Raw genomic sequence first — 27,156 nt, 5'->3', positions numbered from 1 at the left:
GGGCCTGCGGCTCAGAGTTTAATGTGCAGACCAAAGCGTCAGGGGCGGGGCCTGCGGCTCAGAAACTCCAGCGCAGCCCAGCTGATGGGATAATACTGGTCCAGGGACAGGTCTATACTGCGCCATATTGCACTCTCTGCATCATTAACAAAACTAGTTTTCTAGTAACCTTTACTGAGGACTCGCCCTTCGTTCCTCTTCTTGTCCCCTGCAGCAGGTTATCTGGATGACTGAGCACAGACTCTAAGACCTTTACCTTAAATAGGAACATCCTTTGAATTGTTTGTTAAATCACATGTCACGATTTCCCCCCTTTAAATCACTGGATATTATCACAACTTGTTCATCAGTAAGTTGGGCTTATATATGTATAGGTTCTATTTGATCAGTTTGTATACTGGCTGCTGGTCGATATATATTACGTATCTCCCAACCCTGATCTTCTGAAATTACAAAGCCTACGTTCAGTCACCAAACATTCGTTTTCACATGTGGGGAAAGTTCAGGTCTAAGACAGAGTACAGGCCCACCTCAGAGACATTCGGTTTTGGTTACAGATCACCACAAAGTGAGTATCGCAATAAAGCAGGTCTTAATGTTTTTTCTGGTGGAAGATCTTGCCTTCAGTTTGTAGGATACAACATCTGTGAAGCTCAATGAAGTGAAGTATAAAAAAATGAGGTATGCCTGTACCTAAGTTTTTAAACCTTACTCGGCCCGCAAAGCCAAAATTTCTGTTCTCAGGAGTTTGCTCTGTTGTCTGTATTTTACAAGGGCAGGTGGGTGAGTGATCTTCACATTTTGATGCTGGAAGGGAGAGTGGTTTGATAATACTCAAAGTTCATTTTTTCCAAGAGGCCTACTTTTTCAGTTGTCAAACTCCTGTGTTCTTCTAAGTGCTCTGAAATTTATCTAACATACTTGTTTCCTAGCTCCGTGCATGGCACCTTGGATACTTTCAAAGGGCTTTGATACTTTGATAAGAAGAAGTCCTATGGTTTGGTGCAGATTTCAGCAGTAAAGTTACCAAGCAGCAAAAATCCAAGGGGGTACTCTCATAAGGCCACAGTACTTAACTCAGGAAGGTTTTTGGTGCCATTTTATTTTTCCAGGACATGTATTTATTTATTTATTTGGGGTGTTTTTTTTTTGTTTTTTTTTTTGCATTTTTCCAAAGTTGGAAACGGGGAGGCAGTCAGAAAGACTCCCTCATGCGCCCGACTGGGATCCACCCAGCATGCCCACCAAGGGGCGGTGCTCTGCCCATCTGGGGCATCGCTCTGTTGCAACCAGAGCCATTCTAGCACCTGAGGCAGAGGCCATAGAGCCATCCTCAGCACCCAGGCCAACTTTGCTCCAATGGAACCTCGGCTGTGGAGGGGAAGAAGAGAGACAGAGAGGAAGGAGAGGGGGAAGGGTGGAGAAGCAGATGGGTGCTTCTCCTGTGTATCCTGGCTGGGAATCGAACCCAGGACTCCCGCAAGCCAGGCCAACGCTCTACCACTGAGCCAACTGGCCAGGGCCTCCAGGACATGTATTTAATACCCGTCCCTGGTTCAAGAACTTGGTGATAAAATTGAAGATGAGGTTTACTTGGTTATTTTTGATTCACCTTAAATGAAAACCTGCCTCCTCAAGTAATAATTTATCAAAAGACCAACTTATAGAAACAACAGTTTCTCCCAGCCACTGAACTACAAAGCAGCTAATAAAGTACAAAGAGAAAGTTTGCCTTTTAGGCACTCGCCTTCAAATAACAATGCTGTCCTTTTCATTTCTGAGTGGCTTTGAAGTTTACAAGGTGCTCTGGATAAATCTGGACTCCAATCAGGACAAATATAGTACTAATCCCCATTTTTTTATTATTAATTTTAATGGGGTGACATTGATAAATCAGGGTACATAGGTTCAGAGAAAACATCTCCAGGTTATTTTCACATTTGATTATGTTGCATACCCATCACCCAAAGTCAGATTGTCTTCCGTCACCTTCTATCTGGTTTTCTTTGTGCCCCTCCCCTCTTTCCAACCTCTCCCTTTCCCTCCCCCCCCATAACCACCACACTCTTGTCCATGTCCCTGAGTCTCATTTTTATGTCCCACCTATGTATGGAATCATACAGTTCTTAGTTTTTTTCTGATTTACTTATTTCACTCAATATAATGTTATCAAGGTCCATCCATGTTGTTGTAAATGATCTGATGTCATAATTTCTTATGACTGAGTAGTATTCCATAGTATATATGTACCACCTCTTCCTTATTCAATCTTCTATTGAAGGGCTTTTTGGTTGTTTCCATGTCTTGGCCACTGTGAACAATGCTGCGATGAACATAGGGCTGCATGTATCTTTACATACCAGTGTTTTTGAGTTATAGGGGTATATTTCCAGTAGAGGGATTGCTGGGTCATATGGTAGTTCTATTTTTAATGTTTTGAGGAACCACCATACTTTCTTTCATAATGGTTGTACTACTTTACATTCCCATCAACAGTGGATAAGGGTTCCTTTTTCTCCACAGCCTCTCTAACACTTATTACCTGTCTTGTTGGTAATAGCTAATCTAACAGGTGTGAGGTGGTATCTCATTGTAGTTTTGATTTGCATTTCTCTAATAGCTAATGAAGATAATCCCCATTTTTAGAAGAGGAAATGATTGCTTATAATGGTAGAGTGACTTGCCTATAGTCAATAGCCAATAAATGAAGCAATTGGGGCCTTTTAATATGAGATCTCAAGAGAAGACCATATATTCACTTGAGTTGAAACCACTCAATGATTGGTTCAACTCCCCTGCTGCTTTTACCAAACTCCTCCACAATAATTTTTATAATTTCGGTGGACTCTAATGCGTGACTTCAAGTTCCTCTGCCGTTAAAACAGTGATGAATCCAGAAACTTGAATGTTGTCATCCATGTGGTGTCCAGTGCCACAGAGATTATAAAAGTGTGACTCTAGATGACCAAGTTTCCCACTCTGCTTTAGAGCAGGGCTTCTCAAATTTTAATGTGCAGATGACCAACCTGGGATCTTGCTCAACTGCAGATTCAGATTTAAGAGGTCTGGAGCAGGGCACAACATTCTGCATTCCTAACAAGCTTCCAGGTGATGCTGGTGCTGATGCTGATGTCTATGGGCTATATTTTGAGTAGCAAGGCTTTCAAACTTTAGCATGTGTCAGAATCACCTGGATGACTTCCTATAGCCCAGATTGCTGGGCCCCACCTACAGATTTTCTGATGTGGTAGGTCTAAGGTGGGCCTGAGAATTGCATTTCTAACAAGTTTGCAGTGATGCTGATGCACTGGTCCAGGGACCACACGTTGAGAACCATTGCTTTGGAGCCCTCTATCTGTTTCTTACAAGCACGTGGCTCTCCCATTAAATCCAGGTACTCTCAAGTGTCAACCATAGGAAACTGGGAAGGGCTCTAGGAGAAACTCTTCTCCGGGAATTGTTCAGAATCTGTTCTGTGAGTGATTGGCCAATGTCTTTGCCAACTGATTTGGCTTAAATAGTATAAAATATATGTTCTCATAGGATGCATGTAAAGGGTGATTGGTCTATGTTCTCTTCGAAAGAATTCATGATTTCTGCCTAACTGTAAAGAGTTCATTTCTGCTGAATATTTTGGAGACTGTATCAATATTTCTAATGAAGTTGGTAGGAACAATACTATATGCAATACACATATAAAATCGTCAGCAGAGCTATGACAATGATGAGTCAATGCAGATTCTCTAACTGTGGAAAACAGAAAAGGCAGAATATTTTTTATCATTCATTTATTCATTCAAAAATTTTTTCTCATTTTAGCATAACATATAGATGGTTTTTAGCTATGCGACTTTGTCAATAATAGTGTATCTATTGATTATACATTGGGAAAATTCGTTGCTTTATTCACTCATGTATTTATTCAATAAAAAAGTTTTAGTGCAACTGAGTGTCCGTCACCATGCTGGGCATCACGTGTATATGTAATTAGAAGAAACAGCAGATGTTCTCATAGACCTTGTACAGTCTGGAGGAAGAGACCTACATTAATAAAAATTCACACATGTTGTAGACTTGTAGCTGTCCCTAATGTTGCAACAAAGTGAGACTGTGTGAATGCTGATGATCCCTTTATATGACGACATGGCTCATGCTGTGTAAAGAATCCATTAGACCCATGTTCCAATTACTGCTGGAAGAACATGCTGGGTATTAATTGCAATAAAAACCAAAATCACTTTACTTGGTAAATCAAGAAGCTATAAATGCTGAAGTCAAGAGATGGATTTATTCATCACCTTAAAGCAGTCTTTTACTTCTAACTCATCCTAATGAGCTTCAAAATATAGAAGTTTTGCTATATTTTATTCTGAAAATGTTCAAACATACACAGACATTGAAGAATTATACAATGCACATCAAATATCAGTTGCCTGGATTTCATAATTAAAAGTTAAATGCATTGGGCCTGACCAGTCAGTGACGCATTGGACAGAGCATTGGGCTGGGACACAGAGGACCCAGGTTCAAAACCCTGAGGTCGCTGGCCTGAGCACAGGCTCATCCGGCTTGGGCGTGGGGTTGCTGGCTTGAGCATGGGATCATACAAATGACCCCATGGTCGCTGGCTTGAGCACAAGGTCGCTGGCTTAAGCAAGGGGTCACTTGCTCTGCTGTAGCCTACCCCCCTCTCATCAAGGCACATAAGATAAAGCAATCAATGAGCAACTAAGGTGCTGCAACAAAGAATTGATGCTTCTCATCTCTCTCCCTTCTTGTCTCTCTGTCTCTGTCACAAAAAAAGTTAAATACATTTGTTTATCAAATATATATTCATTTATCCATCCCTCTATCCATTTGTTATTCCATCTTATTTTTGTTGCATTTCAGAGTAGGCTGCAAATATTAGCATATTTCATCCCTAAACACTTCAGAATACATACATCAGGATGTAGTTTTTAGAAATTATCTGAATTTCTTAGAAATTTGGGGCAGATAATTATCTTATTTTGTTCAGCTAATAGAAATTTATGGTACAAATTATACATGTGTTTGAGGAAGTTCTCTCTTGAGGGAAAGATAAGCTCTGACAAAGCCACGCCCACCTCCCCCATTTGTACCAAGTGGAGTATGTTTCTGCGTCATGAGTTATGAGTCTCACCCTAACATTCCAGGAAAACTGATGGCCTTGCCCCACACCCACCTGGCGCCCCAGATGAGATGCTATTGTACTAATCACTACATGGGAGGAAGTGCACTTTATAGGGGACTTAGGCAAAGACAGCCTGACCCCCCATCTCCAACAGCTCAGCCATATGTTGGTATTTGAAAGACCCTTTACTTACCATATTAATCACCCAGCTAAGTTCCCCACGTCATAGTTATCCAATGCACAATCATTATATCCAAATGTGCAAATGCCTAAGATGGAAATCTTTTAACATATTTTAAAGGCACTTCTGTTCATTTTTTTTAAATAGGAAGAATACAAATATTTTTTAAAATAAAAGTTTGGCTTTATAAATCAAGTGCTCTGTGTTGTGAAGAAAAAACTGTTGTAATACTTTGATTTGGCCACTAGAGAGCAATAGCCTACTTCTGTTGTATTTAATGCTACACATTTTTCTCTGCTCAGCTAAGGAAAATTCAGTGCAATTGAAACACTAGCTTCTGCACTTTCTTTCTTTGAAACTTGTTTAAATGAATCATAAGAGTCTCTCCATTAAATTGAGAATACTGACATTTCTAGTTCTTTGGTTTCTATCATAATTTCTAGTTCGATGTGAAAGTATTTTGTGCTTATTTTCTTCAAATTCATAAAAAAGAACTTTTGGAAAAAGACCAGCGGGAAATAAAGTCTCAAGTATTGACTTCCATTGATTCCTTTAAGCAGAACAAAGAAATTCTTTTAGTGTTTTTTTGTTTTTTTCCATTTCTGTTCATATATCCATAGAGTGGGAATTATTCCACCTTTCAGTGATGACATTAAAAAAATGTAATTGTAGTAATGCTTTACTATAAGTGCTTTTTGGTTTGTCAAAGCTTCTATAAATTGTTTTCATCTAACTCGTTTAACTTTTTATAAGTGAATACCTTTTTCGTGCAATGGAGTAAACTTTTGAGAATGGTGTCTACATTTTTACAACGCTTATGTCGGCACAAATTAAGTGACTATTGCAGTCCCTGAACTTGCCGTTATTTACCATGGGATACAGAGTGAACTGGTGCAGTGGGAAATGCAGACTATAGACATAACACATGCAAACACCGATCCTTCCATTAATCTTGTGGCCAATAGCAAGTTACATAGGTGCCTTTTAGTAAAGTCTTTAGAAAAGACCTTCAGTAATCCCTCCACTGTCTTGGCTTCATGATAAGCAGGGATTATTTGCAGAATTAAACGGAGTTCTACCATCACATAAAGTGGTGTTGGAACTTATGTTTTGAAGATTTTTTGAGAGGACAGATTGAAGGCTGTTTGTGGCATTCAATGTCATTCTTGTCAGTCCCATCTTTTTATAAAATGCTATAATATCACAATCTGTTATCTGTAATTACATGATAAAATGTCACAACATGGAGCTCCAAATGACTTCTGGCTACTGGCTGATATCATTTTTAATGTACTGTGCTCGGCCTTATTGTCAGTAAAATCTGCCATGGAGCCAGAAGGCAATTCTAAAAAAGGGTTACAGAACATTTAAAGCACTAAAAGCACCATTAAAATGGCATGTAATTACTGTGGCAATCATTTTATAAAGGTCAGCATTTCTTTAACAAACATTTATTAAATGTTCACTGTGCACAGGGCAGTGTACCAGTTGCTGGAGGGGTAGGAGTAGACATTTCATAGGTTTCAATGCATTTATTATTATTATTATTATTATCATCATCATCATCATCATTCATTGGTGGTGATGCATAGGCTTAAATGCTTTCTTTATTCAGCACCACACATATTCACTTGGTGCCAGAAATTATGCTAAGAACTTTATTAAATTCCTTGGTCCTCTAAACCAGTGTTTTTCAACCTCTGGTCCAAAGACTGGTGTCAGTCTGCCAGAAATTTTGTGCCAATCTTGTGGTTAACTCCTTCATGGACCAGCATGAAATTTCTGGCAGACCAGCACAGGTCCACAGATGGCGGTTGAAAAACACTGCTCTACAGATATTTACAATATAGATATTATGATCCTTTGTACATATATGCTTTCATCTATAAAGGTGAGGAAACTGAGGGACAGTTAAGTGACTTGCCTAGTATCACGCTGCTAATAAGTGGCAGCACTAGAATTTAAACCCAGGTAACTTCAGCTCCAAAATCTGTGCTAGAAACGACTATATCAATTAGCTACTGCTGCATAACAAACAACCCCTAAATGCAGTGGCTTGCAACACCAGCTACTTATTACTTTTTATGAGTCATTTGGTCATCCGGGAAGTTCCGCTGCTCGGGACCATGCTCAGCTCATCTTGGCTGGGCTTGCTCATGTGCACGTGTCCAGCTGGGTCTGGCTGTTCTAGGACTTCCCTGTCCAGATGACAACTCTCCTCCACGTGGTCTCTCAGTCTCCTTTGCTACAGCAGGGATCTGAGAAAGAAGAAAAACTCACAGTGCCTTTTCATTTCTCTCTTGCATCAAGTGTTTGCTACATTCTCATTTGTCCAAAGCCCATCGTGTGGTCAGGTCCAAAGTCAATGTGTGAGGCCCTACCTGGGGGCATAAACATAGGAAGCCATAAAATTGGGGTCTTTCACACAACTAACCTTACCAGTCATGGTTCAACACTGTGCTGTTTTTACCTTGCTTTCTGGAGAGTTTCAAATTTGCTATTTCAGACTCCAAGTGAGTTGTGGAAATGCTGTCAAATGTATAGCCTTGTTGGTTTAGGAAGAAATGTGGAAAATGAAAGGGTGTTTCTGATTTTAGGCTGATCCTGGGGAAACACCATCCGAGGCTCCAAGTGAAGCCAGGACAACTCCAGCAGAAAATGGAGTGAATCACACTACATCCTTGACACCCAAACCACCCTCCCAGGCCCTCCACAACCAGCCTACTCCAGGTAAGGACTCAGAAAAGAGAGTGGACAACATGAAAAAGAGCTTCTAGTTTATCTGTGCCACAAAGGAGGAAGCATGATTCATTACCTGAAACATCGCATGAGCAAGGGTGCAAGGACTTAAAGGGGCTCCAGAAATGTTTGAGGGAAAGAGGGAGGGAGGGAGGGAGGGAGGGAGGGGAGGGAGGAAAGAAGGAAGGAAGGGAGAGAGGGAGGGAGGGAGGAGGGAGGGAGGGAGGGAGGGAGGAAGGAAGGATGGAAGGAAGGAAGGAAGGAAGGAAGGAAGGAAGGCCAAAAGAGACCCCCAGGGAGGGAGGGAGGGAGGGAGGGAGGAAGGAAGGAAGGAAGGAAGGAAGGAAGGAAGGAAGGAAGGAAGGCCGGCCAAAAGAGACCCCTAGGGAGGGAGGGAGGGAGGGAGGGAGGGAGGGAGGGAGGAAGGAAGGAAGGAAGGAAGGAAGGAAGGAAGGAAGGAAGGAAGGAAGGAAGGAAGGCCAAAAGAGACCCCTAGGGAGGGAGGGAGGGAGGGAGGGAGGGAGGGAGGGAGGGAGGAAGGAAGGAAGGAAGGAAGGAAGGAAGGAAGGAAGGAAGGAAGGAAGGAAGGAAGGAAGGAAGGCCAAAAGAGACCCCTAAGTGCTCATCTGGCTCTGCTGATGACTTAAGAAGCCACAGTAAAATATCACCTAGGTTTTTGGTGTCTTTATTTAGTGATGGATCATGATCGCTCTCTGCTGGAAGGTTTCATGAAGAGTTCTTCACACTTCTTGTCAATAGATCTATGCTTTAGAAGTGCGTTCTTAGTTCTACCTCACTAAGTCAAAAATCTGCAAGAATTCCATCTTTTTCCCATTCACTTTTCAATAACCTTGAGCATTTACCAGGTGCCAAGAAGTCTGCTAAACCCTTCATGTCGATTATCTCATTGAGCTTGTCTAATAGCATCTGCCTAGGAGGGTGTATTCTATTATTGTCCCCACTGTGCAGGTGAATACACTGCAGTTCTGAGGTGACAAAGGGCTTCTTGAAGGCCATTGAACTAGTGAAGAGTGACATCAGGACTGACACAGTTCCCTGTGATCCTGAATTTCTTGCTTTCAACTTCTGTGCTCCTGCCAAAGCTATACTCATGTCTTATTTCTCTGGAAAAGCCTTTGAGTTCTATGCAGCTAACTTTGATATTTATTCTAAGACTGCCTCAGGCAATTATCTATCATACGCATGTCCTGTTTCCCCAGTAGATACTAGGGTTACTGGGTTAGGCTTCAGTTTGATGTTTCCTCTGCAGAGAGTTGGGGAATAGCATGCACTTGATAATGCTTTGTTGAATTGGTAAATAAAGTAAATAAAAAGGGAAAGGATTTCCTTCCATGGAAGTATAGCTTCACGTTCCGCTGTCCTTGTCATGCCAGTGTGTGGCAGCAGTGAAATCCAGACCCTTTATCTGGGAGGAGAGGGGTACTTCCAATGGGGGAGAATGAGATTTTGAAAAGAACGAAGTATATTAAATTTGTATCAGACATGATTGGGGCCTGTGCTTTGAAAAAGTTGAGATTTGTAATAGTAAGATGACTTGGTCATAAACAAGAAGTGATATTTTCAAATGATTTTTTTATATACCAAATACAAATATTTTGAGTGCTTCTGGAATATAAACAAGTCATTTAACTAAGTGAGTAAATGTAGCCATGTGCTTTTAAGAGTAAACGAGAATTTAGACTTTTAGCATGTGTTTATTTTAACTTGATATTTTGAAACAATTTGACTTAGAGAATCATTTTTTAAATGGGACAGAATCCATTACAAAAATGATTTCCACTTCCCTAGTGTTAACATCTGTCAGAATCATGGTAGAATTAGCAGGCCAGGACATTAACCTTGGTACAGTACCCTGAACTGAACTAGAGACCTTGTTTGAACTCACCTGCTTTCCACTAGTGTCCTTCTATTGATCCAGGTTCAAACTCAGGATCCTACACTGTATTTAATTGTCACGTCACCTATTTCCCTTTCATCTATGACAGTCCCTCATTCTGTCCTGTCTGTAATGACTTTGACACTATTGAATGGTACTGGTCAGTTATTTTGTACAATGCCCCTCCATTTGGGCCAACCTGATGTTTTCTCATGATCAGGGCACCCGATGCTGATATGCTTTGTCATTGGTAATGTTGGGTCACTTGGTTAAGGTTATGACTACCAGGTTTCCCCACTGGGAGTTATGATTTTCTCCTTTATAGTTAATGGATATATTGGGGGAGATACTTGTAAATGATGCAAATATCCTCTTTCTCCTTAAACTTTTTCCTGTTGATTTTGTCATCCACCAACGGATCTTGCCTGTGACAATAATTGGTCAGCATTTGGTTTTTAAAAGACCACTCGCCATTCCTGATTTTGCCAAAAGATGGCACTAGCATTGCTTAACTGAGTTTGTTGACAATTTTGATTCAGAGTGGAGGGATATCCTTTTTGTCTATAAATGGAGCATATAAATTCACATTTAATTATGTTTGCCTCTAAATAACAAAATGAGGACATGTTTTAGGATCTTTCTGGAATTATTTTTTCTTCCCAAATTTGTAATTTCTCCATAATGACTCAAGGGCCAAATGTTTAACAGGATGAATGAAATTTAAAAAGTTAAAAGTGGCTATTTATTTTATCTTTTTATTTCAGGTTCTGTAAAGGCACCTGCCAAAACAGAAGATCTTATTCAGAGCGTTTTAACAGGTAAATATAACCCATTCTCATGTGGAATTAGACAGCTATTATAGAATGTAATTACTTAGAGGAAAGAGGATCTCCACTCGTCTCTGAAAAATAACATTATTAATATTTCTTCTCTAAAAATGCTTACAGATAAGCAGTCCTAGTTTTTTTGTTTTAATTTTTAGCGAGTGAGAGAGAGAGAGACAGGCAGACACACAGGAAGGGAGAAAGATAAGAAGCATCAATTCTTTGTTGTGGCACCTTAGTTGTTCATTGATTGCTTTCTCATATGTGCCTTGACTGCAGGGCTCCAGTTCAGCCAGTAACCCCTTGCTCAAGCCAATGACCTTGGTCTTAAGCCAATGACCTTGGGCTTCAAGCCAGTGACTGTTGGGCTCAAGCCAGTGACTATGCGGTCATGTCTATAATCCCACATTCAAACAGGCAACCTTGGAGTTTTGAACCTGAGTCCTCAGCATCCCAAGTTTACACTCTATCCATTGCGCCACCTATGCAATCCTAGTTGAGGCCACATTACACTATGTGATCACAGAGTAGTAACCGTATTTGGCAGATAGAATCCCATTGGTATAAAAATAATATATCACAAAATATCTCTTTTAGAATTTAAAAATAATATCATACTGGACATGTGACCCAGCTCACAGGAATGCAGGTTTTCCCAAAGTGATAACAATAAACTGTAATTTGTAAATGCAGAAAATCATACATTTGTGACCATAGAATACAGAGTTTGAGAATTAGAGCCCTGGCTGGTTGGCTCAGTGGTAGAGCATCAGCCTGGCATGTGTGGAAGTCCCGGGTTCGTTTCCTGGTCAGGGCACACAGGAAACGTGCCCATTTGCTTCTCCACCTCTCTGTTTCTCTCTTCTCTCTCTCTGTTTCTCTCACTCTCCTGCAGCCATGGCTCAATTGGAGCGAGTTGGCCCCGGAAGCTGAGAATGGCTCCATGGCCTTCACCTCAGGTGCTAGGAAGAGCTCAGTTGCTGAGCAATGGAGCAGTGGCCCCAGATGTTCAGAGCATCACCCCCTAGTGGGCTTGCTCAGTGGATCCCAGTTGGGGGATATACGGGAGTCTGTCTCTCTGCCTCCCCTCCTCTCACTGAATTAAAAAGAAAAAAGAAAGAAAGAACTGGGCCACAGTTTGGAGATATTTTATATTTGATTAGTTCCATAAACTAGTGAGACTAAAATTGGTACAAGCTTTCTTTAATACAATTAACAGTATGTATTAGAGTCTGAAAAATGTTTATAATAATTGGCCCAATATGCAATGGAAATGTACACCAAAAAGAGCACTATTGGTAAGAGGCCAAAATTATAAACAACCCAATGTCCATAAACAGTAGGTGGATCAATGAATTCTGGTATAGTCTCAAACTAAAATTGAATACAGCTCTAGGAATAGAGAAACTACAATCACACAGAGACACAAAAAGGCACATTCTTTATGATTCCATCCACATAAATTTCAAAACAAGCAAAACTAATCCATGCTGCTGGAAACAGCTTGGATTACACTTGGTGAGGAGCAGGAACCAAAAAGAGGACCTCTAGGTGCTCATAATATCCTTCTTTTGTTCTGAGAAATGGTTGTTGAAGGATACTCACTCTGTAAAAATGTATAGGCCTTTACCTTTATGATTTATCTACCTTGATGCATGTATTTATACTTCACCAAAATAATACATAAAACATGCATAAAAATTGCTTGACAAATGTATTTTTAAAATGTGTTTTTAGGCCCTGGCTGGCTGGCTCAGTGGTAGAGCGTCGGCCTGGCGTGCATAAGTCCCTGGTTCGATTCCCCGCCGGGGCACACAGGAGAAGCGCCCATCTACTTCTCCACCACTCCCCCTCTCCTTCCTCTCTGTCTCTCTCTCTCTTCCCCTCCCACAGCCGAGGCTCCATTGGAGCAAAGATGGCCCGGGCGCTGGGATGGCTCCTTGGCCTCTGCCCCAGGCGTTAGAGTGGCTCTGGTCGCAGCATAGTGATGTCCCAGAGGGGCAGAGCGTTGCCCCCTGGTGGGCAGAGCGTCGCCCCCTGGTGGGTGTGCTGGGTGGATCCCGGTCGGGCGCATGCGGGAGTCTGCCTGTCTGTCTCTCCCCGTTTCCAGCTTCAAAAAAATACAAAAAAAAAAAAAAAAAGCAAATAAAATGTGTTTTTAAAGATTTAGTTCCCTGGGTAACAATACAATGTTGACCCATAAAACAAGAGACAGAAGTGTAAGTAGAGAATGATGGCAGTGTTATTTAAAAATAAATAAATGCTAATAAAAAAAAGGTAATGGGTCTACATCAATATATTAGCAGTGATTATCTCTGGATGGCTTGTTTATGAGTAATGTTTGTTTCTTTATATAAATGGACATTACCATTATGCTTTAGAGCATATTCAACAACTAGCCTTTGATTCATAGGCTTTTTTTTTTTAAGTATTTTCTCTGGAACTTTTTAAAATCATGTGTTGGGACATCTTGAACCCTGTTGCTAAATTTGCCATAGCTGATGGGTGGTACTCCATTTTTAAAGAAGTGAGAGTGATTCTGTTGTCAAAAATGTAGCAATTCATTAGGATTATAAATTCTTTTTTTTTTACTTTTGCATAGTTTACTTGGAAATTAAATTTAATGGGGTGACATTGATCAATAAGAGTACATAGGCTTCAGGCAAACATTTCTATAGCATTTGAACTGTTAATTATGTTGTATGCCCATCACCCAAAGTCAAGTTATTTGATGACTTATTAATATAATAAGTTATTATGCAACCATAATGAGTTTATTTGGGCCTAAGGGAAAATGTTAAGTAAATGCACCTGATTTCTCCTTGGACTCTTTGTCAAAAGGAATTGAATGTCAGGACCATGGACATGTTATAAAAAAGGGAGACGTATTCCAATTGCTTAAAGACTTCAGCATTTAAGAACATAAATTATTTTTCTGATTTCAACATTTATCCCTTAGATATCTCATTTTCTATTCAGGTCTGTTGTTATTCATGGCATATATTATTTCTGAATCTCTTGACAGTTCTAAATATTTATGATAACGTGTTTTTATTCCCAGGAGCAGAAAGTTCAAATCAGAGCATGGAAACATGTGAACTATGACTTAACCTAGGTCCAAATAGATGGTAATTTATTGTGGTTAAGACACCATCAATGTTAAGGCACCCCATTATTTATGGATGGCTAAGAAAAAAAAAACACCCTGGCACATGATTATACTTTATGGACTATAAGATGCATCTTAATTTCAGAAATGTTAACATATTTTTAAAATGCATTTTTCTAAAGTGGATGAAGTATGTCAATTAACTATAGAATGTCATAAGATCAAGTTCTTTTACATTAAATTTTTCTCAACATTGGATAAACTATGTAGTAATGGAAGATGCCGCTAACACGTATGGTGCCTTTGGGAAACTCACAGTAAGGGACTCTCCTTCACTGTTGTGACTTTATACTGGAACACTGTGATAAGTATACACATGTACCATGTCTCTACTGTGACTGCAGCTGTAGAACCTGCATAATCATTTGTTAAGCATCTACAGGCACACTGCCAGTAATTGTGTTAAATACTTTATAGCAAGTCTTTTATTTCATCATCGCAATAGCCCTAAAAAGTAGGGAGGTTTTGTGACCCTTAAGGTGGATGCTGCTGGTGTCCCACCCAGACCCCCTTTACTCTCTGATGCACCCATCCTCCAGCTGTGGTGAGTGCTGGCGGATAACAGCTCATAGCTTCCCCTGCTCTTGAAAATTGTCCTCAGCCAAAAGGAAGCCTCCTCTCCAGTAATCTACGCTTCCCCCTACTGCCTGTCCCAAATATGCAAAATGCTGACCTTCTTCCTGGAAGGTAAGGCCGACTCTATGGTACATGTTATACTCCAGAGCAACTAGGTAAATCAGGCAGGAGCCAGATTCCAGCTAAGCCCACATTCTTGCATAGCTACCATATTTCCCATGTATAAGATGCACCCCTTTTTGAAAAATTTGGGGTCTGTAAACTGGGTGCCTCTTATACCATGGATGTAGATTTTTTACTTGCATTTCCCACTTTTCCATGCTTGTTTTTGCGCTCATTGTTGAAGACAGTGATTCATCATCAGACACAGATGAGGACAAGCTAATGGATGGGAGTTTTGACAGTGATGAGGAGTTGTATGAATTTTATGATGAGTAAAACTTGAGTTCAATAACTTTATGTAATACATTTTTTTTTCAAATTTGGGCCTCATAATTAAGATGTGTCTTATACATGAGAAAATACGGTACTTCCCCCTGCTTATCTGCCAATCCTCACTCTTCTCCCAAGAGCTCCCCTCAGTAAATCACATATACCTGATTGCTCCTCTTGGGCTCTGTTTATAGGGAACCCAAACTTGTTTGAAAAGTTACAAGTGAAGAAATTGAGTCTTTGAGAAATTTTTAAACATACTAGTCATGAAGTTAGCAAGTGATGGAACCACACTGGAACCCAGATATATATGTTTGACATCCACACCCTGCTCTTATGCTTTCAGTTGGCCAGGGTCAGAAAAACATTGCTCAATAAGCAGGTTGCTCTCTACATCTATACTTTTAGTACTTCCATGTCTGTTAGCTTTTCTACTCATTTGTTGCAGAAGTGGAAGCACAGACTATTGAAGAGCTAAAGCAACAGAAATCGTTTGTAAAACTGCAGAAGAAGCACTACAAAGAAATGAAAGACCTGGTTAAGAGACACCATAAGAAAACCACTGATCTTATCAAGGAACACACTACAAAATATAATGAAATTCAGAATGACTACTTAAGAAGGAGGGCGGCTTTGGAAAAGACGGCCAAAAAGGATAGTAAGAAAAAGTAAGTTGGGTGTGTATTGTTTGTAGGATGGCATGAAGAATATAGTCATTCACATGAATGTTTGATGTTTTGTACCATATTCTGGACCTATACCACTGCAAGAGGGAAAGCCACCCCACGCCCTCCACTCTCTATAGCTCTTCTGTCACCTCAGCTCCATTTTGCCTGTGGACTGAATTTCTTTATTTGACCATATTCTGAGAATAGACATGCAGAAAGTCCTACCCTTGAGTTCTCGCTCATGAGCCCAGTATCAATTGGTTGACTTTCCATATTACAGCGACCAACCTGGTGGGTAGATATTTTTTCCAAGGGCCTAGAACCTAGTTGAAGAGACAACTTGTCATGCAGAAAAGACAAGTCTCAACTATCCTTTACTGCTATATCTAAAACCCACAAAGCACTGCACAAGTAACCCTTGTGTTTGGACCTGGGGGTCCCCACAGCTCCATTCACCCAGACTTGATGGGGAGAAGCATCTCTTCCACATTTATTCAACCAATATTTATTGATTGCCAACTGTATGCCCGAAGGACAGAGCAATTAACATGACCTACATATACTATCACCCACAAGTAGTGGATATGGTAATGTGGGAGCTATGTGAGCCTTTAAGCTCTCTGTTGGTGAGCTGAGTCAGGAGGGCTGTACATCCCTCCTTCTTTATGAATCGTCTTATCTTGATGCCGGGCTATAGAGAGAGATAAGGTGCATTTCTCAGATCCGTATTGTGAACACAAGCTTTAATATGTACTTAACTTAAAAACACAATCAAAACCCTGTACTAGTGTTTTAAAAACCAACTCAATCATTATTTCTCAGAACTGGAGCTGCCTTAGAAGCCTTCTAGGTGAACTTTTGTCACTTCTTCAAGGAAGTAGCTGAAAGCTGAAGGGATTAACATTTATCCACAGTTACACAAACAGTTCCGGTAAAGCTCCACCTAAAACTTCTTTTAAATTTCTATTTTCGTGATATGTTTGTAGTCATTTATTTATTCACATGTATTTTCCTTATGAGTCTTATCCTTCAAATTTCCATTAGAGTGTTGAAGTAACTTAAGTAAGACGTGTGTAAAACTCTTACAAAAAAAGAAAAAGAAAAACAACATGTACACGTACATATACAGACTGAGTGGCTAACAGGTTTTCTGACCTGCTGTCCAGTATGGGAGTCCACAGCCACAGGTGGCCATTGAGGCCTTGGGAAGGACTCATGAAAATTAAAATTTGCTATAAGTATAAAACATATACCAGATTTCAAAGACTTTATTTAAAAAGAAAAGAATCTAAGCTAATATATTTTGATATGGACTGACACTGATTTTATTTTAACTTCATGTTGAAATGATAATATTTGGGGTGTATTAGGTAATATAAAATGTAGTATTAAAATTAATTTTAATCATTTCTTTTTACTTTTTAAAGTAGCTACTAAAAATTTTAAATCACGTATGTACAAAAATATTATATATGTGGCTTTGTTTCTACTGGACAACACCAACTAGTTAATGTAATTTCTGTCCTTGAACTCTGAATTTAGCTCTTAGCTTCTGAGAAAAGGAAACATGGGTTAGACAATTCTCTTTATCTGATTAAAGGATATTTGCTGGCTTTTCCAAGAGAGCCAAACATTTTCCCAGTATTAAATTACAAACGAATTCATCTCATGGATCTTAAACAGGCAACATTAGGCAACACAGGGATGTTTTCAACTCCGTTTTTACAGAAGATGCAGAAACATTGTTCCCTTGGTTACTTTATTTTTATTTTTATTATTGATTTTAGAGAGACAGAAGAAGGGAGAAAGAGAGGGAGAAAGGGAAAGAGAAAGAGTAAGAGGGAAGCATTTCTTTGTTGGTTGTTTCCCTTATATCCTGACCAGGGATTGAACCTGCAACCTTGGTGTTTGGGGACAACACCCTTACCTACTGAGCAACCAACTGGGGCCCCCTTGGTTATTTTTTAATACTTTCCCTCAACACACAAACAAAAACCCATAAGCATCTAGTATCAAAAGACACATCAAAAGAAACTTTCCTTCCAGAAACAGAGCCACTGAGGCCTGATTATGGCTGTCCATCTCCCATCCCCTTTGGTACACCTTAAAATTGTAAAAATAACCAAGAGTTATAAATGGACGTAATGCTCATTAGATGAGTTTTTTATTCATATATCCATTACCGCAACTGAGTTTGCCACGTGATGTGAAGAGCAGATCGCACAAGTAGCATCTGTCCAGACACTGGCATGCCTGAGTCCAGGCTGCACGAAAGAGCACAGACCTAACCTTCCCCTCCCTGTCTGTCCTCGCACACTGAAGCCTCGCCGTTCATTCTTTTTAGGCACATTGTCTCACTGAGCCTCGGTTTCCTCAAATGTTAACCGGAGATAGACGTACTACTCATTAGGTTGTTGGGAAAGCCTTTTATAAAGTAGAAAGTGCCAGTCAAATACTGAGTGGTGAAAGCCAATGTCTTGTCTTCGGGGTTTTAGCCGATACCTGAAGTGAATTATAGAAATATTTATTCCCCAAACACAGTGCTCTCTCTAGGAGGAGCTCTGGATCTCCACCCAGCCTCCACCTTACGATGACCTGGATGTTTTGTGAGTCAAGCTCTGTGTCCCCACAGGTCAGAACCCAGCAGCCCTGACCACAGTTCATCAACGATCGAGCAGGATCTTGCTGCCCTCGATGCCGAAATGACCCAAAAGTTAATAGACTTGAAGGACAAACAGCAGCAGCAACTTCTTAATCTTCGACAAGAGCAGTATTATAGTGAAAAATACCAGAAGCGAGAACATATTAAACTGGTAAGCCTGAGAAACATGATTTATGTGTGTATGGCCAGAACCCTATTTTCTATCAAAAAGGTTTTTGGGTCTTTTGTTGTTGTTGTTGTTTGTTTCTTTACAGAGACAGAGAGAGTCAGAGAGAGGGATAGACAGGGACAGACAGACAGGAATGGAGAGATGAGAAGCATCAATCATTAGTTTTTCATTGCGCATTGTGACACATTAGTTGTTCATTGATTGCTTTCTCATATGTGCCTTGACTGTGGGGTTACAGCAGACCGAGTAACCCCTTGCTCAAGCCAGCGACCTTGGGTCCAAGCTGATGAGCTTTTGCTCAAACCAGATGAGCCTGTGCTCAAGCTGGCGATCTCGGGGTCTCAAACCTGGGTCCTCAGCATCCCAGTTCGACATTCTATCCACTGAGTCACCGCCTGGTCAGGCTATCAAAAAGGTTTAAATAAAAACTTTTTTTTTTTAAGGGAGACCGTGGCAGATATGGCTGGCATCTTTCTTCCTCTTCCTTCCCCAATAATATTATTTTGATGCCAGGTGATTGAGAGAGGTAACATGCAAATTTTCAGATTCATATTATGACATATGACTTAGCACATGATTAACTTACAAGCACAATCAAAACCCAGTGCCTGGGATTGAAAAAGCTATAATCATTATTTCTTAGAACTGGAAATTACATAGTCTGTGCCACATTAATACTATTCCAGCATCTTTTCCAAGCTCCCCTCTGTTTGCTAATGAGGCTATGTTTTATTGCTTTTATTTTCACGGATTTATGTTTTGGTTATAATAGCTTTTTGGGAGTTTTGAAACCTCACAAAGAATTAGAAAACACTTTAAGAAAATTAAGAACCTGCTGCAAATAAATGGTTTCTATTTTTGTACCACTGGGCTTCTCAAGAATTAAAAGAATTATACAGTCCACTCCTTATACTCAGAATCAGTATCTAAATGGTCAACATGGAGTGTTGTCTGTCCAGTTGCTGAGGCTCCCAGTGAAAGAAAATATCATCATCTCTGTTAAGGGTCAGTTTTGTCTTCCAAAATGTTTTCTCATGAACTGGGACACTTTTTCCACTGCTGTTGATGTTTTGACACTTAGTAGGGACATGCTAAATATTTGGTGATGGAAACATTACATGAATCAATCAGTAAAGCGGCCTTGAAAACAAGCTTGTGCCCAGAACAAAACAAACATGCAAGCCGAACAGAAATTAGTGTGCCCAGAGGGAAAGGGGTCTGGGAGGTTTTTGAACGACCTGTGCATTTCTTTGCTGAAGGCTGTCCATGTCAGAGAATTCTGTGGCTGTTTCTGCTGGTAGGATGGAAATTGGTGGATGATTTCACCAGGATAAAGCACAATTCTGTTCTAGTACTGGGTCCCAATGACAGTATGCAAGTGAGCAGGAGCCTATCAAAAATCAGATTCCACTTGGTCAACTAGTGTCAAATGTAGCATGCATCCAAATTACCTGGAGGACAGGTAATTGTTAAAGCAGATTGTTAGGTACTACCCTGAATTTTCAATTCAACAGCCCTCTTGTAAGGCTGCTGGTGCTGGTGCTGGTGCTGGTGCTGATGCTGGTGTTGATGCGGTGCTGGTGCTGTGCTGATGCTGGTGCTGGTACTGGTGCTGGTGCTGATGCTGGTACTGATGCTGGTGTTGATGCAGTGCTGGTGCTGATGCTGGTGTTGATGCGGTGCTGGTGCTGTGCTGATGCTGGTGCTGGTGCTGGTGCTGGTGCTGGTACTGGTACTGATGCTGGTGTTGATGCGGTGCTGGTGCTGTGCTGGTGCTGGTGCTGGTGCTGGTGCTGGTACTGATGCTGGTGTTGATGCGGTGCTGGTGCTGGTGTTGATGCTGGTACTGATGCTGGTGTTGATGCAGTGCTGGTGCTGGTGCTGGTGCTGGTGCTGGTGCTGGTACTGATGCTGGTGTTGATGCGGTGCTGGTGCTGGTGTTGATGCTGGTGCTGATGCTGGTGCTGGTGCCGATGCGTCTGTTCCCAGGACCACACTTTGAAATCCGCTGCCCCATACCTGAATGTGAGACTCGGGGATTTATCTTCAACAAGCTCCACGTGGTGTTGTTCATGGGGCACCTTGTTTGTACACTGAGCTCTAAGCAGTGGAAGAACAGTCAGGCAACAGTCAGGTTTGGTGTAAGGAAGGGCTTGCCTTGCCAGACTCGAGAAGGTCACGGTGAATTTTAATGGTAGATAATGACTTTGGGACCCAGCTATAACCACTGCCATCTGTCTTTCTCCAGTACACCCTCTCTAGTACTCCAGAAAATAATAGTATAAAAATTAAAATAGCATCATGTAGTGAGCACCCACCGTGCGGCCATACACTGTGCTAAGCCATTCACAGGAATTGTCCAACTCAACCCTCATAATAATGACTGTTTGGTACTATTGTCAGCCCATTTGGCAGAGTAAAAATCTTACCAAGAAATGCAGTGACTCCCAAGGTTTGGCAACTGGAAAGTGGTACAGTTGGGATTTGAACCTTGATTTGACTCCAGAACCCCTGCTTTAAAACCATAGTGTAAGCAGTGTGGGTATTGCGGGAGAGAAAGGGGGTGAGGAAGACGGAGGAGGACAGAGGGGGAGAGATGGTGATGGAGGGGGACTTGACTTGGGGTGGTGAACATGCAAAGCAATATACAGATGTAGCATTGTGCACCTGAAACCTGTATGATTCTATTAACCAATATCACCCAAATCAAAAAAATTAAAACAAAAACAAAACAACAAAAAAATAAAAACATAATGCAGATGCCTGCACTAATTCAGATTTCAAGCCAAGGTTATCATAATGATCCCGCATCTACACAGAGCAGACAGCCAAGTCCTTCATTATGATGACCGGAATACTGTTTCTCTTTTTTTTTCTTACAGACTTATTTCACATACCATGCAGTTCACTCCTTTAAAGTGTACAGTTCAATAGTTTTTATTTTTTTATTATTATTATTTTTTTTTACAGAGACAGAGAGTCAGAGAGAGAGGGATAGATAGGGACAGATAGATAGGAAAGGAGAGAGATGAGAAGCATCAATCATCAGTTTTTTGTTGCGATACCTTAGTTGTTCATTGATTGCTTTCTCATATGTGCCTTGACCGTGGGCCTTCAGATCAAGTAACCCCTTGCTCAATCCAGCGACCTTGGGTTCAAGCTGGTGAGCTTCTGGCTCAAACCAGATGAGCCTGTGCTCAAGCTGGCGACCTCGGAATCTCGAACCTGGTTCCTCCGCATCCCAGTCCGACGCTCTATCCACTGTGCCACCACCTGGTCAGGCTCAATAGTTTTTAAATTGCGGATTTGGATTTCAGATAAAGACCCCTGTGCCTCTGGACACACATGCGTGGGCCTTCATTAAATAGGCTAAGCCCCAAACACCTTGGATTTAGAATCAAACAAAGTGTATTTTATGGCTGTTTGGGAGCATCCACAATTTATACTCCATGCCTGTTAGCTAACGCGTGGATCAGAACTTCTACCAACTCCATTTGTAACAACCAGGAATTGTTCTGCTGGCATATCTTTCTGCTGAGCAGCACGCGGAACTGTGGTTTCTGTGGCTGTGGTTCTGAATTATGAACAGACCTTCGAGGCTAAATTAGACCAATGGAAGTGTAATTAAAAAGCAAATAGGCTTCAGGTAAAAAGGAATATTTGGGTGATGAGGAAAATTAAACAGAAGATATTTTATCTTCCAAAATTGCTTTGGGAATTAAATACAAATGTGTTTTGGATGAGGGTTGTCCATTTCAAATGCCACACCCACAGTGCAGGCATCTAGAGAGAAAGCATGCATCGGTCAGCTCTCTGCTGAATGTTCATTAAAAGTTAGTACTTGCAAAACGCTATGCCAGCCACTAGACATAAAGAAGACGTGGTCACCAAACACTCAGAGAACACATATTACAAACAGATATAGTACCACGTGATAAATAAAAAATAAAGATATCAACAAATTGATATGAAAGCACAGTGTGAAAACAGTTTGCCTAACTCTATACACTGATAAATACCAAGAGAGTTTTTTTAGAAATAATTGTTAATATTATCATGGGAGGCGAATAATTACATGCCAACTATCATAGGATCTATTGCTTCAAAAATTGTTTTATACCTTTAAAGTTCGAGGAAGGATCTTCATCTTTAAAGTTCTAAATCCGAAGAAGGATCATCTTTAAAGTTCTAAGTCCAAATAGGATCTTCATCTTTAAAGTTCTAAGTCCAAATAGGATCTTCATCTTTAAAGTTCTAAGTCCAAATAGGATCTTCATCTTTAAAGTTCTAAGTCCAAATAGGATCTTCATCTTTAAAGTTCTAAGTCCAAATAGCTCTGCAACTGGGTTCCTCCCAGTGTGGTCCCCAATCACCTGGGAGCTTATTAGAAGTGTGGCCTCTTGAGTCCCACCCAGACCCATTAAATCACATTTGCATTTTAATAGAAGTCCCTGGTGACCTGTTACACATTCAAGTTGAAAAAGCACAGTTTTAGAGTGATGGATCCTTACATTTGCTCAAAGTGAATCAAATAAGACTAAAATCTCTGTTAGCTGAAATGGAGAATAAAGCGTGCTCTCGACTCTTGACAGCTTGATCACCAAACAGGATGAGTATCTACTGGTGACAAAGTCACAGGTCCTATAGAAATCACTCTTTGCCTCAATTCGCAGTAAAAGGAAATGATTGCTCTCAGGCGGAGGTGAGTGAAAATGAAGATGTAAATTCCTCGACCTCATGTAAGGTCTTGTGCACCCCTGAAGTCTTTCCATGGGTATTGTAAGGATTTCTGGACCCCAGTCAAGGAACCGTGTTCCAGGAAAGAGCTGCAGGGTGGGGAGTCAGCTCCAACTTGTTTATCTGTTTTCATCCACAGCCAGAAGTTGACCCTGAGTTTTGCCTATACCATTACGGTTAGGTTTTAATTTTTTTCTTTTTTTCCAAGTTAGAGGAGGGGAGATAGAGAGACAGACTCCCTCATACGCCCCGACTAGGATCCATCTGGCATCCCGTCTGCGGCCAGTGCTTTGCCCATCTGGGGACCTGCTGCAACTGAGCTATTTTTCATGCCTGAGGCAGAGGCTCCGTGGAGCTATCATCAGCGCCCAGGCTGTTACACTCCAACCAATCAAGCCATGGCTGTGGGAAAGGAAGAGAGAGAGGAGAAGGGGGGAGGGGAGAAGTACAGAAGCAGAGGATCACTTCTCCTGTGTGCCCTGACCAGGGAATCGAGCCAGGGACATCCACACACTGGGCCAATGCTCTACCACTGAGCCAACCAGCCAAGGCAGGTTTTAATTTTAAATTGACTTGGTAAGTACAGGTAATTCTTAAGGAGTTCCCCTTAAGAATCCTCTATTACTCTCCATAATCAGCCACAACATCTCATTCAAGGCTCAACACCCTCAGCCTAGTGAGAGGGGACTTTGTGGTGAGGTCCACAGGGTTGCTCTGCAGTCTCTGCAGTTCCTGGCCTGACATTTTATCTTCTCTCTTATTCCTTCTTCTTAGTGGCTTCAAGAAGAGATTTCCTCACTTTCTCTCACAGTCACCACAATCTTTACTCGGTGCAGAGGCTCGTGTGTTTGCCTGTTCCCACCTGTTCCCCTCTTTTTTACTTTAAGCAGTGGTGGCATTCAAATAGTTTAACAACCAGTTCTCTGCCCTGATGACTGTTTTAAGTATAAAAAAATGATATACCAAAGGTAGTTTATTATTTCATGTATTGAATACTTAAATTAGAACAACAAAAGAGGTATACAAAACTAGATTATAGAAAAGAGTTTTAAAATATTAATGAAAAAATATTAAATAATACCTGACCAAAAAAAAAACCCAAAAATACAAGATGTCAGCCCTGGTTATTTGGCACTTTTTCGCTTTACATTATATGTTTGTTTACTGAAGTAACAAACGTGAGAGAATTAAAATATAGTATTTCATCAAAGGTATAATGAGTTTTATGAGATGAATAAATATTACCAGCATAGTTCTGTCAAATGTTTTGCATCTATGGATGAAATGAACATTACTACAGGTACTTAGAATGCGCTGTTGTGCAGATGAACGTTAAAAAAAATTAATGAATTTTAAATTTGTGATTTCCACATTGGGCGGCTGCCCAGGCACCCACCTTAGAGAGAACCCTGATTACAAATGCCATGTTAACAACCGGTTCATCGAACTCAACAAAAATTAAGTATCGGTTCTGTTGAACTGTTGTGACCTACTGAATCCCACCACTGATTTTAAGTCTCCCACGTGTTCCAGGCCCATCCATTTCTCCCTCCCTTCACATTGACATTAATGCCCCATATTCTTAGACGTCCTCCTGCCTGTCCCACCAGCAATCATCGTGGGCCCCAAACCAACACGAATGCACATGCACCTGAGTTCACCTTTCCCTGCCAGCCCCCAAGGCGCACAGTGGCACTCTGGGTGAATATTGATCAGCTGTGAAGAGATGACCCATCAGGATGCGAGTGATGAGGAGTGCAGGTTTTGTGGCAAATCTCATCATTTCTGGCCACTGCTCCCCCACCAAGTAGCTATGTTTCCTCATTTGTCCATTGAAGTTAAGAATAACCCTCCCCTCATGAAACTAAAAGAAGGAATATTATACACGAAACATTGTTTTAACTGCAAGCTTTTATATATATGTATGTATGTATATGTATGTCTATATATACACACACACACAATGCAGGAATTGGCTAGGGAATCTTGAGTTCCAGTATAAATGTGTATTGTATTTTTGACATCCTGCTACATATAGCCTGAGGGGGCTCATTTCCTTCCTTTTGATGATTTCTGCCAGACCCTTTGCTATTGCTGCCTGTCTGGGAGCCAACCTTGTACTTCCTCCCTCTGTGGTTGCCCAGCTGAAGTATAAGTACCAGGCGTAATTGTAGCACTGGGAAGTATCTCCGCTGTGGTTGAGGAGGGTGCGCTGTCTTCCTCCAATAGTCTGATTTTGACATGGGCTCATTTCTCTGGAGGAATAAATGATACAGCTTCCCTCAAAACTTTACATTCTCTGCCAAGGAAGAAATAATCAATAAATGAAAGTAGTGAAATAAGGAATGAAATAATTCTCAGGATGTATTCTTATTGGTTGGTTATCCTGATCATCACTGGGTAACCCTAATGGAGTCAATAGTTATCTTTTCTTGTGTATGTGTGTGCGTGTGTATATATACATACATGTACATATGTATACATATATATTTACATATGTACACAGGGGTTGACAAAAGTAAGTTTATAGTTGTAAGTACATGAAACATACTTTATTCTTATGTTATTATTTATTAATTATTAGATTATTTTCTATACAAACAACTGCAAACCTACTCTTACCCAACCCATATATACAAATGTATGCATATACCCGAATTTCTAGCTATATATATTTACATGTATTCATATGTGACATTATATATATTATATATATTATATATTACATTATAATATATTACATAGATTATATATATTACATATAATATCTATAGTTAGAAATGGTACCATATATTTAATATGATGTTAATTTTAAATTCTATTGCTTTAATTATGAGCAAAAATAAACATATTTATATATGTTTATTGGTGATTTGCATTCGTTTTTCCACAAACTGGCTGTTCACACCCATTGCCTATTTTTCTGTTAGATTGTCTCCTGTTCTTTTACCCATGGAGTTCATACTGTATCTTTTCTTTTATTATTTTAAGATGTTGGGCAAGTTAGAGAGTATAAAGTATGCTTACATAATCACTCGCTCACCCATTTAAAATTGAAGATCTACTATGGTCCTCATACTGGTGGAGGGATTCTGTGTGGACCAAGCCTAAATGTGGTCCCTGCCAAGGGGTTTCCAGTGGTGAAGAGTACAATTTGTGGGCTGAGGCCTACTTTATGTTTATCTTTTATCAGCTAGCTTTGTTGCATAACAAACACCTGAAAATGTATTGGTTTCAAACAGCAAACATTTGCTTTGCTCATGATTCTGTATATAGCAATTGAAGTTTCTTCTGGTCTTGGCTGGGCTCAGTTATGCATCTTTGGTTCAGCTGTCAATCACCCTGGAGGTTGGCTGATCATAGCTGGGTTAACACCAATGACTGGTCCACATCTCTCATTGTGCATCACACTAGCCTGGGCTGTTCGTGTGGGATATAGAAAGGCATCCAATTGAGAGCAAGAGGAAGAGGACAAAGACTCTTAAGAGGTTTTGTTTCTTCTTCCTTCTTTCTCCAAAACAAGTCATGAGACTTGCCCAGACCCAAGAGATAAGGACATAGAGTCTCTTGTATAGGGGAGCTGTGAGTCACATTGCAATGGATGTAGATACAGAGAGCAATGGAGAATTAGCTCCCCCCTTCTTTTAAAAATCTACAGATAGCCCTCATCATTAAGATGTGAGATACAATTAAGCCACTTATGGAAACTTAATAGAGTGCCTAGAACATACTCATTATTCTTTACCAAAGGATTTAGAGTGAGGAGGCATGATTCCCATTTGTAGTTATGTAGCTTTAGCTAAAATATTTTACCCCTTGAGTCTCTGCATTCTCATTTCTATTTTTGTTTGTTTGTTTTTACAGGGACAGAGAGAGAAAGAGTCAGAGAGAGGGATAGATAGGGACAGATAGGAACGGAGAGAGATGAGAAGCATCAATCATCAGTTTCT

General features: G+C 40.5%; 1 protein-coding gene across 2 annotated transcripts in view; it reads left to right on the top strand.

Annotated features, from left to right (window-relative positions):
- The window catches only part of PLCB1 (phospholipase C beta 1), a 686,820-nt gene that overhangs the window by 560,782 nt on the left and 98,882 nt on the right, over positions 1-27,156 (top strand). For both annotated transcript variants that reach the window (XM_066387177.1, XM_066387178.1), the window contains exons 24-27: positions 7,931-8,063; positions 10,734-10,787; positions 15,419-15,638; positions 18,271-18,451. In XM_066387177.1, the coding sequence (XP_066243274.1) occupies positions 7,931-8,063; positions 10,734-10,787; positions 15,419-15,638; positions 18,271-18,451 (588 nt within the window). The remainder of the gene's footprint in view (positions 1-7,930; positions 8,064-10,733; positions 10,788-15,418; positions 15,639-18,270; positions 18,452-27,156) is intronic.

This window comes from Saccopteryx leptura, chromosome 5 (genome assembly GCF_036850995.1).
Source record: "Saccopteryx leptura isolate mSacLep1 chromosome 5, mSacLep1_pri_phased_curated, whole genome shotgun sequence".
In the NCBI taxonomy this organism is placed as follows: domain Eukaryota; kingdom Metazoa; phylum Chordata; class Mammalia; order Chiroptera; family Emballonuridae; genus Saccopteryx; species Saccopteryx leptura.
Note: the sequence above shows the minus strand (reverse complement) of the source record. Positions and strands in the feature narration are given on the sequence as shown.